General features: G+C 35.8%; 1 protein-coding gene and 1 long non-coding RNA gene across 2 annotated transcripts; one reads left to right on the forward strand and one right to left on the reverse strand.

The window, feature by feature from the left end:
• Positions 1-541: 541 nt before the first annotated feature.
• On the forward strand, positions 542-1819 carry LOC149989445 (uncharacterized). Its single transcript, XR_016502755.1, has 2 exons — positions 542-751; positions 1039-1819. It is a non-coding gene; the product is annotated as an uncharacterized LOC149989445 (long non-coding RNA).
• LOC141045348 (uncharacterized) lies at positions 1656-6135 on the reverse strand. The gene is made up of 3 exons (XM_073533709.2): positions 2995-6135; positions 2536-2606; positions 1656-2348 (listed from the first exon to the last, which is right to left on the reverse strand). Exons 1-3 carry the CDS (start codon positions 3089-3091, stop codon positions 2040-2042), a joined length of 477 nt encoding a protein of 158 aa, XP_073389810.1. The 5' UTR covers positions 3092-6135; the 3' UTR covers positions 1656-2039.
• Positions 6136-12962: the final 6827 nt, after the last annotated feature.

Below are 12962 nucleotides of genomic sequence, written 5' to 3' on the forward strand. Positions count from 1 at the left end.
AAAGGCAAAACCCAAAAGGGGCGGGGGGGTTAGTCAAGGCCATAGAAAGAGATGATAATGCAGGTGGGATTGCTTTAAAAGAGAGGCATGACATGAGAGCAAGCAAGCATGATTGTGATGGATATGGTACAAGTGGGAATAGGACACATCATACATTTGTGATTTATATATATATATATATATGACTGGTTACCCACCAGCGGACCACCACCACCACCCGCCTGTCTCACTGCCTTGCTTGCTTTATTAGGGACCCCCCTTCCCTGCGTACCTGGCATCGCCACGCTGGCATACTCCTCATCCGAGCTGGCGCGGGCTCCAATACCTCCTCCTCCTCCCTCTTCCAGGCTGACGAAGAAGACGAAGACGACGATGGCCGTGTGCGTGGTGTCTGAACGAATCCCTAATTCACGACCTTCGCTGCGAGGCTTCATAGCGACGACGCAATGTTACGCAACACATGTATGGAGAGTAGGAGATTGAGGAGAGAGTGAAAGCGTGAGTGAGTGAGGTAGAGAGGGAGAGAGGGAGGGAGAGGTGGGGGGAAAATAAAGGAAGAAAGGGGCACTGGCAGTGTCACATCTGCAGGGCTTTACTGTGTCCTCAATAATAGCCTATCACTCTCAACACTCTTGAGGCTTCGTGTACTCCACAACGCGTACGTATTATCCTCACTAATAAACCTTGCCATGGAAAGATCTGGTGTTGGCAGCCACGAGGGATCGATCGGCGTCCCTTGGCTGCTGCTGAGGTTCGTGTTCAGCTTTGTGTTTTGCACGCGGCGTGTGGCTTCCTGGGACGCCAGGGGTGCAGCACTGCAGCTTTGGATTTAAGTTACCTGCGCTTGCCGAACCACGACGCAGTGGCCTGGATGCTCTGCGCGCGTGTGTGTGTATGTGTGATTGAGTGTGTGAATGACGATGCAATCAGTAGGCGGTGAAGCTATGACGTCTGGCAGCGTTCGAGAAGAAGCCGCCTCCGGCTGCGGAACGCTCTGTCAGTCAGTCACCCGATCTGAGGCTCTGTCTGTCTGCGCAGGGAAAAGCTTCATGAACAATCTTGTCGAAGTTTGCATCATTGTGTACAGTCAAAGAAAGAATGTTTTGACCGTTACTGCCGACTGGGATCTGCTGACCATTGGATGAATGCCCAACATGGTGTGCGAAGAGATACGCCAGCTGGTCCGTGTGTGGAGAAAGCCGAGACGAGGTTGTAGTGAGCAGATAAGTATCGTAGTGCCAAATACTCTGCTAAAGTGTGCCAAGAGAACCGGCATTGGCTGATGCTACACCTGTAGACCTACACTCTTTATGTTTGATCCCATCACCAATTGCTTCACAGGCCACATGTGGGATGCACTTTCGTACTTAAATATTTTCGCACATGTTATCATCCAGATCACATCAACCACAATCAGCACTCAGAATCCGGGGATGCAACTGCTGGAGCATGTGTCGTCTGGTATTGTCGTCAAATCGAGGCGGGGAGTGAACATAAAGATTGCACGATGTGCACATTGTCGGAGAACAGTTCGTGCCAAAAATGCTAGCTATACAATGTTCTGAGTTGTGCTCTCTCAACACCAGAATACAGAGTGTAACTCAGAGGATTCAAGAGGACAATCATCCCAGAAGCAATACAAAAGATCAATGTCATTTTGACGAATGAGTGGCACTTAGTATTTACATTTATGAAAGAACTGGCCGGGGAGATATTGCTCCACGAATGGCCGGATTACAATCCCCTCAGCAGGCCAGGTTCTTTTTCTTTGGTTCTTTTTGTCCTTTTTATGCGATTGCGAAGAAGCAAAGATTTTGCATGCATCGTCTCCCTCTGGATCAACCATCGCTCTCTGTGGTTCCAACAAAATTGACCAACTCGTGGCCCAACACCTCGTTGTCTCCTGCGCATCGTCTCCAGAACCTGGACTTGGCGTAATCACACGGCAGTGTTGAGCAGATTCTCGGCAATCAGCACCCGTGGTGGCTGGCATCTGGGAAATTTTACGATTGAATGGTAGTCGAGGCTAGCCGATGCTCTCACGGAAAGATGACCTGCGATCTGTTGCTGTTGTGCAATGGATTCGGACCGGTGGGTACCATACGTTCAGACTGAAAGTGAGTGGAGTGCTTTTGCGGGAGTCGGTAATTGGCAAGGATTTCTCGTGTTCGCAATCTCTCTTGGTCCACTGGCGGACTCACCGTCGGCTTCCCGGGTTTCCTTCTCGCGCACTTGAGTTGCGAATCACAAACCAGGCGATTACCTTGTTCGACAAGTCTACGAAAACGACCTCGCCGACCAACCAGAACATTCCAGCTTTGCACCACATCCGAGCGCCCCGCTGAGGCCTGCATGAAAACGTTCAAGAGATTGTTACGACATGTCCGCGTTGCAGCTACTTGACAATTCTCCTGGGGTGATTCATGTCAGTGTAGAGAAATAATCAGGAAAAAAGCAGGGTGAGAGCAAGTGCAGCAGCAAATCGAGTGCGAAAATTGGAAATTGGCCTAGCGTGGTCATGGTCAAAGATCTCACACGAAGCGAATTCGAATTTTCAATTGCAGATTTCGAGATTTTTAAGTCCCGAACATCCATGTCATGAGGTCCTGATTCGGAAGCAACCACCCAACAAACACAACGATCAGCTCACAAGAAGTTTGATGCTGTACGTCTTCCCTCTCTTCATTCCAGATTAAACTGCAGTCACTCACTCCCCAACCAAACCATTGCTCGCAACATTGCCTTACAGAACTAGGAAGGAGTTGAACAATCCGAGGTCGATATGACCTAACTCTGTACAAATCTTGAGAGGTTGGAGACCTAAATCATCGCGACATTTACAATGACTCGCACCGCTTCAAGAATAAAGGAGCCAGTCAAGCCCACAGCAATCCTTTCTTTGATGCAAAAGCGATTGTACCCGAACCACAAATTGACACACGGGAGAGCAGAGCGGAAGGGGCAAGAGCTTGTTGCCAGGTGACGCAAACATACCTGCTGGGGGTTGGAAGAGAGGTTGGCTAGGGACAATCAGTACTGCTAGAGCTAGAGCTATCAAGAGCATCATGACGAAGCTCCCGCAGATCGCCATCGCAGTGCTGCTCCTCTCTCGTTCCACACAACGTCGCCCTCCAAGTAGCGGAGGGAAAAAAAAGAAAAAAAAAAGAAAAAGATAAAGAGAGAAATCAACATAAGTCGAGATAATCCCGCGAAAGCTCAAGTGCCTTAACTCGACATCTGCCTTGAGATTCCTGTTTTCCAGATTTCATTTCTAAACTCGAGAAGAGAATTAACGACAGATGGGAGATATAGAGATAGTATGTGTGCGAGGAAGGGGAGATTGGTTAGGCAGGTCAAAGAAAAACTCTGGTACGAGGTATGTCCAGAGATGAGGATCCAGATTCACACCACAATGAGGAGATCCAGCCCAGAGACAGTGGCAAAAACTTCATCTTATAGGCTACGGGGACGGCTTTCTCAATGTAACGCTACTTATACATGCTCCCCAACTCGGCATCATCAACGTCTCAGGACTGGCAATAACCTCACAAATATGGGTCGCACGCGGGCAAGTTCTGCGGTTTCCTAGAACATGCTACATCATTCTTGTCACCAAAGCCACACGCAGCTCTACAAGACCGGGCGATCCTGTAATCCCGGGCAATGTGATCAGTACTACCCAGTTAACGAGCACACTTCAGACCTGGGGGCTCGAAGGACGCTCACTCTAATGCAGCAACCAAGATCAGAAGTTAATTGAACGTGGTAACTACTACAACTGCGAGTGGTACTTGCAAGAGATTGCTTGTAGCAGCAGCAGCAGCAGCTGTGAGAGATGCGAGTTACAATCGCGGATTAGATTGTTCAATCCAGTACCACGATATGGTCGACTCACTGAAGACGCTTCCTTCGAAAGTTCTTCGAGCACGCATGCGTGCGACAAGCACGTAGGAATTTGATTGCAATATCCCGCAATGCCGTGCAGTTTACATTCCTCTGGGGACACTCCGATCACAACCGCCAAATGAGACTAACTGGTGACGACGCCAAGGCCGCTTCGGGTTGCAGACAACTAGGAAAAGTAGTAGTTCATAACCGTGGCAGCGACAGCGGCAGTAGCAGAAGCAGCAGAAGCAGATGCAGCTTCTTCTTTTTCTTCTTCTTCTTCCACAGCGCAGTAACGGATGCCGTGATTGCAGCAATTATCAACTCAATGTCCCCCCCTCCAACTAACGATTCCAACGACGCAAAGGAGGAAGCAGAGAAGATGATCACCCGTGAGTTCACATCAACTCGCACCCTAGACCTGATTAAAGCACCACATTTGAAGCAAACGGATACTACCGCGTGTCTGCTGGAGTAACAAACAAGGTGAATCACACCATGATTCAGTTAAGGTAGCCTCTGACACACAACATCTCCCCACCCTAAACCTTCTTCCAAGCAAGCGGAGTCCCAAACGAGGACTCAACTATCATACCCCCACCCCCTCACCCCCTCCATCATATCACAATTTTCCATTTGGTACACCGCCATATGATTCGTACCCTCACTCCACCTCCCCCCCGATTACTTCCAATTCTCCTTGTAAATGTGTTCTTTTTCTATCTTTATAGCTGTATTTTCTAGTTCATTTACTTTATTTTTTGGGTTGTTTTTCACATGCTTTGTATTTTCCTCAATATGTGACGCAGAATTAAGACGGAAGCAAGCAGATAAGAATCGTTGGAAGCGTCCATTCCTAACGAGATAGGGGGAGAGAGGGTGAGAGAGTGATTGTAGAGCAGTAGGTTAGCCACCATTAAACGCTTGGAACGAGCTTCACTGAACGTGGCAGGCCACCAACAAAACTGATTCTCCCTAACTGTCACCGATCAAGTGCAGTATTAAATGCGCGATTTGTGCGAGCATCTGCGGCCTCTCGCTTTCTTGATGGTATTGGGAATTCGTGAAGTGCCGTACGTCCTCCGCCAAGGGCTTAATTTAATACGATCCTGGGCGAAAGGCGGCTGCAGTACACTACCGCATTCGGGGCCGCACCACCACCCCGCCTCCTCCTCCTCCATGTTTCCAAGGCAGCAAGTGTCTCATTTTTGAATTCCTCGCTCGGTGCTTGCATTCAAACTGCGCTGCTGGAGCTGGAGCTACCTGCCAGGAGACCCTGCAGCAGGCTATGGCTTTGCCTTCACTACTAAGGAAAAGGGCCTCATCAGCAGCATAAGCAGCAACCAAACCGGGTGACCAGAAAGAAAACTTGCTCTTGTGCTCTCGCAGCCATGGATGGAGATAAGTTTAAGTTACGGTGCGCTAAATCACAAGTTACTTTCCTCTCTCTTTTCCCTGAGGCTTGCAGGGGGTACTGACAACGAGTTTGTGTTGTTCCTTTCCTTGCTTCTTTGCACTGCGCCGCTCAGGTGATGCCAGCCTTTAATACCATTTTTCCGTGACAAAAAAATATAAATATACTCATATATAACTACAAAAGGTAAAAGAAATCCAACCTCGGAATAGTGACAAATTATCAGAAATTGAAAACTAAACTAGCAAAGCTTCTAATACAAGGAGTGGGAAGAAGTGGAGGAGGTTTAGGAAAGATCGCATACGCAGTTTTTTTTCTTTAATAAGAAACTGTAACAATAATCATTAACGTATTTAAGAAGAAGAAGCTCGCCTCTGTTTTGTTTTTTTGAGTTATTTTATTAGTTTATTTGCAATTCATTGTTTGTGAGAGGATTGCAAACAATTATTGGAGATCTCTTGGAGCAGATAATGGCAGGGGAAATTGGAGGCCTCCATCACCATCTCACCTTTCAAGCCCCTCATAGGTAGATCAAACTCAAAGGGTACAGAAATCAGAGCTGGACGGGGAGGGACGAAGTACCAAGCTTGCACACCACTACAGCCCCCCTTACTACAGTGGCTGCTGTTGTAGTTTTCTACTGCTTGACAGCAACAGAGCAAATAAAAAGCCTGTGGACAACCTGAAATCTCCCCCCTCCACCCCCCTCCTCCTCCCTCAACTCAACTAAACTACAATCCCATCCCTCCCTTCCCTGCGCCGTAGAAACTCGATTTTCCCTTCCCTTCCCTTCCATTCTCTGCCCTTACTCTGCCTGCATTCCTGCCTACCTGCCTGCCTGCCTGCTTCACCTGATCGCTCTCAGGGCGACACTCCACACCGATTCAAGTAACTCCGCAGACAGCTTTGTCCTCTAAGTACGCGATTACTACCCCTGATGAAGACCGCATTCTGCCTGTTTTCACACACACAACCCCCCCCCCACCCCCCATTCTTCCGCCACTTCATTCCTCCGCGTTTTGATTGTATGTAACTATCTATGCCCCTGTGCGTGTTGTTGTTACCCTACCGCTCTAGTAAAGAAGAAAAACAGCTCGATTAACGCGGCGATTTGCGCGGCTCTCTCACCTGGCCCGCAAACGCCATAGCCTTCCCTTCTCATTGCAAACTCGAAACCCACCCCCTTTCTTCCTTAAACCCTAGGTCGTCCCTCCCTCCTCGTAGCTTTTGCTTTAAAGTGGAACCGTGAGCATTTCCTTTGGCTTTTTTTATTTTTATTTTTTTATCACTTTTTATCACTTTTTTTATGTTCGTGGTTGATTTTTTTGCATTTGGAAGCCTGTGCTCACTTTCACATCAGGGAACTGAACCTCCAATCAAATCATTAAACTCTACTTCTGCTTCTTTATCTTCTGCTTCTCATTGTAATAGTTCTTGATACTATTAATAATAAAATATCTTGTGTATACTTTTTATACTTTAAATATATATATATATATATATATATTTATTAAATTTATGTGAATTTTTATTGCTATTATGAGTGCACGACAAAAGCGGTCTTCTTCAATGGGGGGACCATAAATGAGCTTAAGCTGTAAATGCCCTTCCAGCAGCCAATGGGGAGTATGGACTACGTGTGTGAAATATTGTGGTATTTGATGGAACAGGCAATTAATTAGAGCTTTAAAAACGTTAAAAGGCATCAGCCTTTTTCACTTTGATCTTGTCCATGGTAGTAAGATGAACATTACATTATTTGATGGGTTAATTAATTAAATTGGTTTAAGAAATTAATTGTGTCTGTCTCAATTTGTGTAGGAATAACTCAAAGGCATTGGATCCAATCAACAAACTCAAGCATGTTTTTTGTGTTTCAACCTTTTTGTGCAAAAACTTTATGGAACTCTCTGAAACCCTGTTTATTCATGTACATTTTTGCAGTGAAATTTTAAGTATTGAGTGAGTGGGTATGTGTAAACACGCTTATCTTTTTTTAAACATGATTTTAATTATTGTAAAATGAATTCAGATTTTGACATAATCACATGTATGTGGTTTGTGTTATCAATAAATTGATGGATTGAAACCAAATTCTGTGTTGCGATCTTAATTTAATTTCCTATTGTAAAAATAAAAAGAAAAAGAAAAAGAAACAGTTGTTACGATATAAGTTGAAATTTCCACGAATACACACACACACACACACACATATATATATATATATATATATGTTACTTTCTGTGAACAATTGCTTTAAATTATTCAATCTACGTGTTATAAAAAATATTTAAATTATGGACCAATTCAAAAAGTGCTACAATAAAATTTATTGTCACGTAGGGATTTCTTCACTCACGTTTTGAAGTTTTTCAACTCATACATCTTAAAACCTTAAGAAATTCAGTGTTTCTAACAATCTCAACATTGATTATTTTTATTATTATTATTATTTTTATCTATTTATTATAGATGTTTGTAATAGTTTCCTGTGGAAGAACTGATGCCAAATGAATGCCCAATTGTGTACATTTCTATTCTATAACCAAAACAATGCACAAATAATTCTAAAATCCTTATAAATACCTGTTCCTTTACAAACAAGTAACTTTACTGCAAATGTTTTACACACATTGACAAAATTAAAGAACTAAGAACTAATTTCTTTCTAAAACTTCGATTTGCATTATATTAAGAGGGTTCTGAACACTGTAAGAATTTCGATCAACTGAAAGAAAGAAAACTAAGGGTACCAAAAAGGAATGTTCATAAAAAGGTGTCATTGATTTCTGAAACTTTTTTCTGACTTTTGGACAGACTTTACTTTGCAAAAAAATAAAGTAGCTGATCTAAGCCTAGATACTATTAAGTCAGAATTTGGTTGAATGGTTCATTGGGGTCTTGGTTTATTATAACTTGATCCAGTATACTAATATCATATTTATTAATTAAAAGGAGAAGAGGGTGACTGTACAAGAGTAACTGTGATTGAAATGAGTGTCCAGTGTAGATAGGAAAATTGTATTTAATGTGGGTGGGGTGGATTCTTTTCACTTAAATTTGATGATTAATAATTTTGGAAGGTGTGGAATAATTTTGAAAAGACAGGGCACTATTTTATATATTCTATGATTCGAATCTGAGAGAAATTTCAATAATCAATAAAAATATCTTTATGAATTATTATCCTGCAGAGTGTTGATTTTCAATTGAACGTCAAATAAATATTTTCATCATTCAAGAAAAACAAAATGAAAAGTGAAATTACTGAATTAAACAAACACGTTCAAAATATAATATTAAAGTACAAGACGAGTTGAACTTCTTAATATATGTTTGTTTTTTAGAATTAAGTTTACAAAGTATATTAAATTGTTTTGATAGGTATTAGATACTACATGTAAGGCTTTTAGGAAGTTTAAGAATTACATGCTTTGTAGCACTATACATGGTAAAAAATAAAGAAAAAAAGAAAATAGAAGTTTACAACAAAATTTTCTAATTATATTTCTATTAATACTTTAAGTATTTTATAAAATTACAACATAATAAACAGGTCTTTAAATATTTTATTTTGATGTATATATAAAATAAAGTATAAAAAATTATTTTGTATGCTTGTTTTGAAAACATGAACAAAATTATATATAGAAAAAAATTATTTAAAAGTAAAGTTATTTTGATAAGATCTAAAATTGAATTACTATAGCTCTCCACATAAAAGTCTTTCTTGCCTTTCTTTACAACCTCCACAAGGGTAGTTTCAATTATCTAATCAGCAAGCCTACCATGCTTCATATATTCACATATCCAAAATACAAGACAATTATACATATATGTACATACATAACTTTGAATAGATGTTTTTAACCTTTTACAGTAAAACAACATCTAAGATTGATTGCATGTAGTTGTACAAGAATTTATAATAATAAATCATCAAAATTATGGTTATGTACATATGCATTATTATATATTGCCTTTGTTTGCATATTGTCTATTTTATGAATGTATGCATATACTTTAGTTTTTACCAATAAAATTATCTAATTGATATATTCATACATAAGTTGTAATTTTATTTATATCTAATAAATAAAGTATATTTGTACACTTATTAGACCACCATCTTATGGATAATATGTACATCCAACAAAAACTTCTGTCATCTCATTCAATTGATAAAATTTTGAAATAAATATTCATTAAATATATTAAATTATAAAATAATGTAAATAAATAAATAAATAAATATATATATATATATATATATTATTTTGGTAATACAATTTATTTTTATTTTCATGAATATTTTTTTTATATTTGCATTATATATTGATTATAATAATTAAAAATAGAGATTACGTTGAAATGAAATAAATCTGATACTTTCTATGAAGATTTTTAAAAACAATGCATGGTGAGTATAGAAGTATTCTAATCCATTAATTTAGAATTATGAACAAAGAATTTTCCATCCCAAATTTTTTGTAATGCATAAAACACTCATTTCAAGCTGCAAAAATAGAACATGTATATATATATATATATATATATATAATAAATTTCTTGATTTCTCTTATTTTATTTTAAAAATTACATGTATATTATTCCATTTAGAAGTTTTGATAGCATTTGAGTAATTTGATATTTTAAAAATAATAATAACTTCAATCACTTAGATTTTACTACAATAAAATAGTCATTTCACATTAAAAATTTATGTTATGTTTAATATCATTAATTTTGTGTGTGTGTATATATATATATATATATATATATATATAATAGGAAAATATTAAAAAAAATATTAATTAATAATTTTTTTATCAATATTTGAATTTTAGTTTTTAATCATTTCACTACATAGGTGTATGTATGTGAGTGAATATATATACATATATAAAATTTGGCCAATTACTTGTCAGTTTGGAGTATTTGTTTTTTAATTATATAAACTAAAAGTGTTTATTTATTTATTTATTTTTTAAAATATGAAAACACTCTAAATCATGATTTAGATTCCTGGATATTACGCATAGATATTGGAACTATTTAGTATATTAAAAATTGATAAATTCTTATTTTTTCTCTAGTGGTTTTGCATTGATTTCAGTAATTGGTGTTTTTTTTGGGTTTTTATAACATTTTACTTATCTTCTAAATAATAATTGTGATTTTGACATGTGATTTTGTAAAAGTATAATTTTTCCTATTGGTTTTGCTCAATCTCCTAATATTTAAAAAAATATTTAAAAAAATCACATCTCAAAATTACAATTTTAAAATCTCAATTTGAGCATATATTCATGTCAGTTAAATAAATAACTAAAGTAGAAAGTAAAATAATTGCTTAAAATATCATTAGTTTATTACATATATATATATATATATATATATATATACAAAATATGGTGGTACATGTGAAATTAATTTAAATTTTTAATTGATTAACTTATCTTTAACTTATATTCACATTTGCAAAGAATAAAAAAAAATAAAAATATTGTTAAAAAAATTGGAATAACTATTGCTATAGATTAAAAGATTAAAGAGACTTGAAACTACATTAAAAGCATAAATGGCATTGATAAGAGTGAGAATGGCCTAACTCTCCCTTCTATATATATTATCTAATTAAAGAGCTACGTAGCAATGTTCTATAGGCTCTTCAACACATTTCAAACTTATATGACACATGTCTAATTTGTAGGGCAATATTTTGACATGTATATCACTTGACCAACTTGTAATACAAATGACTAATATGTACATTATATGGCCAACTTGTTGGCCAAGTTTTCAACTTATCAATCTTGTACAAACATGTATAAAGTCAAATCCACATCTATGAAAATTTTAAAAAGTTTTATAATAAAATATTTATAATTCAATCTATTTTTAATTACTTTTATTTAATTATATTTATCTAAGTAAATATACTAGTAATTATAGATATCTATGAGATTACTCCATGTTCTAACAATAAGTTCTATGAAGAATTATGAAATTGCTTCATGAGTTGATAAAGTCTAAGATTTGTCAAGTGGTGTTAGCAACAAATTTTTATCTTTGTTATAAACAAAGGTAGTTGATTTGTCTCTTTAACCATTGATAATATTATATGCTATAGCAAAAAGGCCATCTAGCTATTTTATCATTATTGACTTCTTTATAACTATCTTCATATAATATATTATATATTCTATCAAATATAATACATATTTTTAATATTATTGTTAATATTTTTAATATTAAAAATATTAATGTTTTTAATATTAAAAGTTTTTTTTAAAAACATAGTATTAAAAGTCTTTTTTAAAAACATAGTATGAAATATATTGTAGTTTGCTATTTATTTTTAAAAAATATATAATTCTTTAAAAAACAAATATTGTGATTTCAATGTTATTTAGGTTGAAACAATCTAAGTGCATTGTTTGGTAATTCCACAAATGACAACTATTGCAATAAATCTATTGAATATTGGATCTCTATATTTACAAAAAAAGTTTACAAGTTGATTCTTGAATTTATTTCTCTTTGATTTATATCATCTTCTTGTTGATGGTTACTTCTTTGTTTTGATGAATGTTATTGATGAAATGCAAAGATAAGTTTTGACTTATTTGATAGATTTATTCATGGCTTCTATGTGCATTCATTAATACCATACTTGTGCTAATATATAAGTTACCTCCAATTTATTTTAACTTTAATTTTTAAATTATTATCAAATTTTAATTGAAGATGTTGTAATAAGCTTTTTTATAATATATCTACTATTTTATATAGAATAAAAATAAATACATAAAAATTAAAATCAATCTTTTTGATTTTTATAGATATAATTAATATACAACATTTTTTTTTTTATTTACTAATAAAAAATGGCCAAATTTTACAAAAATCTCACTTATTCCAAAAACAATTAGTTTTGATATTAAGACAAAGTAACTACAACTTATCACTAACTTAGAACTAAGGTTACTTTTTCCAAGAGGCATTTATATTGATCTTTTATCTTTCTTGAACTTCTTTTAATTTTACCTTCATTGTTGTATGTAGCTCTTACAAAAAAGTTGCTGAATCTTTTGTTTTATATATATAAATTTTTGTATAGTCAAAAGTATCAAATTATGAATGATAATTATATTTAACATAGAATAATTATTATTAAGTAAAATAATATTTTATTTTATTATAAGAAAAAACTTCAATTTATAAAATAATTGCTTAATTATTTTGATGGTAATTGATGAAACATTAAAAATGCTACTCCAACACTTAATTCACAAGTTGTTTTACCCATCAATATAGGAATGAAAAATCAATAATAATTTTATATCTACCTTTAATATTGTGAAATAAATTCTTTAAAATTTAGATATAATTGAATATTTATGTTTGATATAATATCCTTTGGTAGTTGTTTAAGACATGAATCTCAAAGAACAAAAAATTCAATACACTCTTGTATCACTCAAAAAGACTAGGTAATCACTCAAGGATGATATAATATTAAACTAGAATGGCTATTATCAAAGACAAAAGGACTAAAAAGTCTTAAAACAATACTAATAATTTTATAAAAATACATAATTATTCTAATGATTATTTAGATAATATAAATATATAGAAGTATATTAAAATAAGTAAATCT

Source organism: Physcomitrium patens, chromosome 4, assembly GCF_059467195.1.
Source record: "Physcomitrium patens ecotype Gransden chromosome 4, ASM5946719v1, whole genome shotgun sequence".
Taxonomy (NCBI): domain Eukaryota; kingdom Viridiplantae; phylum Streptophyta; class Bryopsida; order Funariales; family Funariaceae; genus Physcomitrium; species Physcomitrium patens.

Coding starts and splice junctions, on each gene's coding strand:
- LOC141045348 (XM_073533709.2), bottom strand. CDS start 3,091: ATGGCGATCTGCGGGAGCTTCGTCATGATGCTCTTGATAGCTCTAGCT. Junction 2,607..2,994: donor TCTCTTCCAACCCCCAGCAG/GTATGTTTGCGT, acceptor CTTCCGAATCAG/GACCTCATGACATGGATGTT. Junction 2,349..2,535: donor AAAATTCGAATTCGCTTCGT/GTGAGATCTTTG, acceptor GTTTTCATGCAG/GCCTCAGCGGGGCGCTCGGA.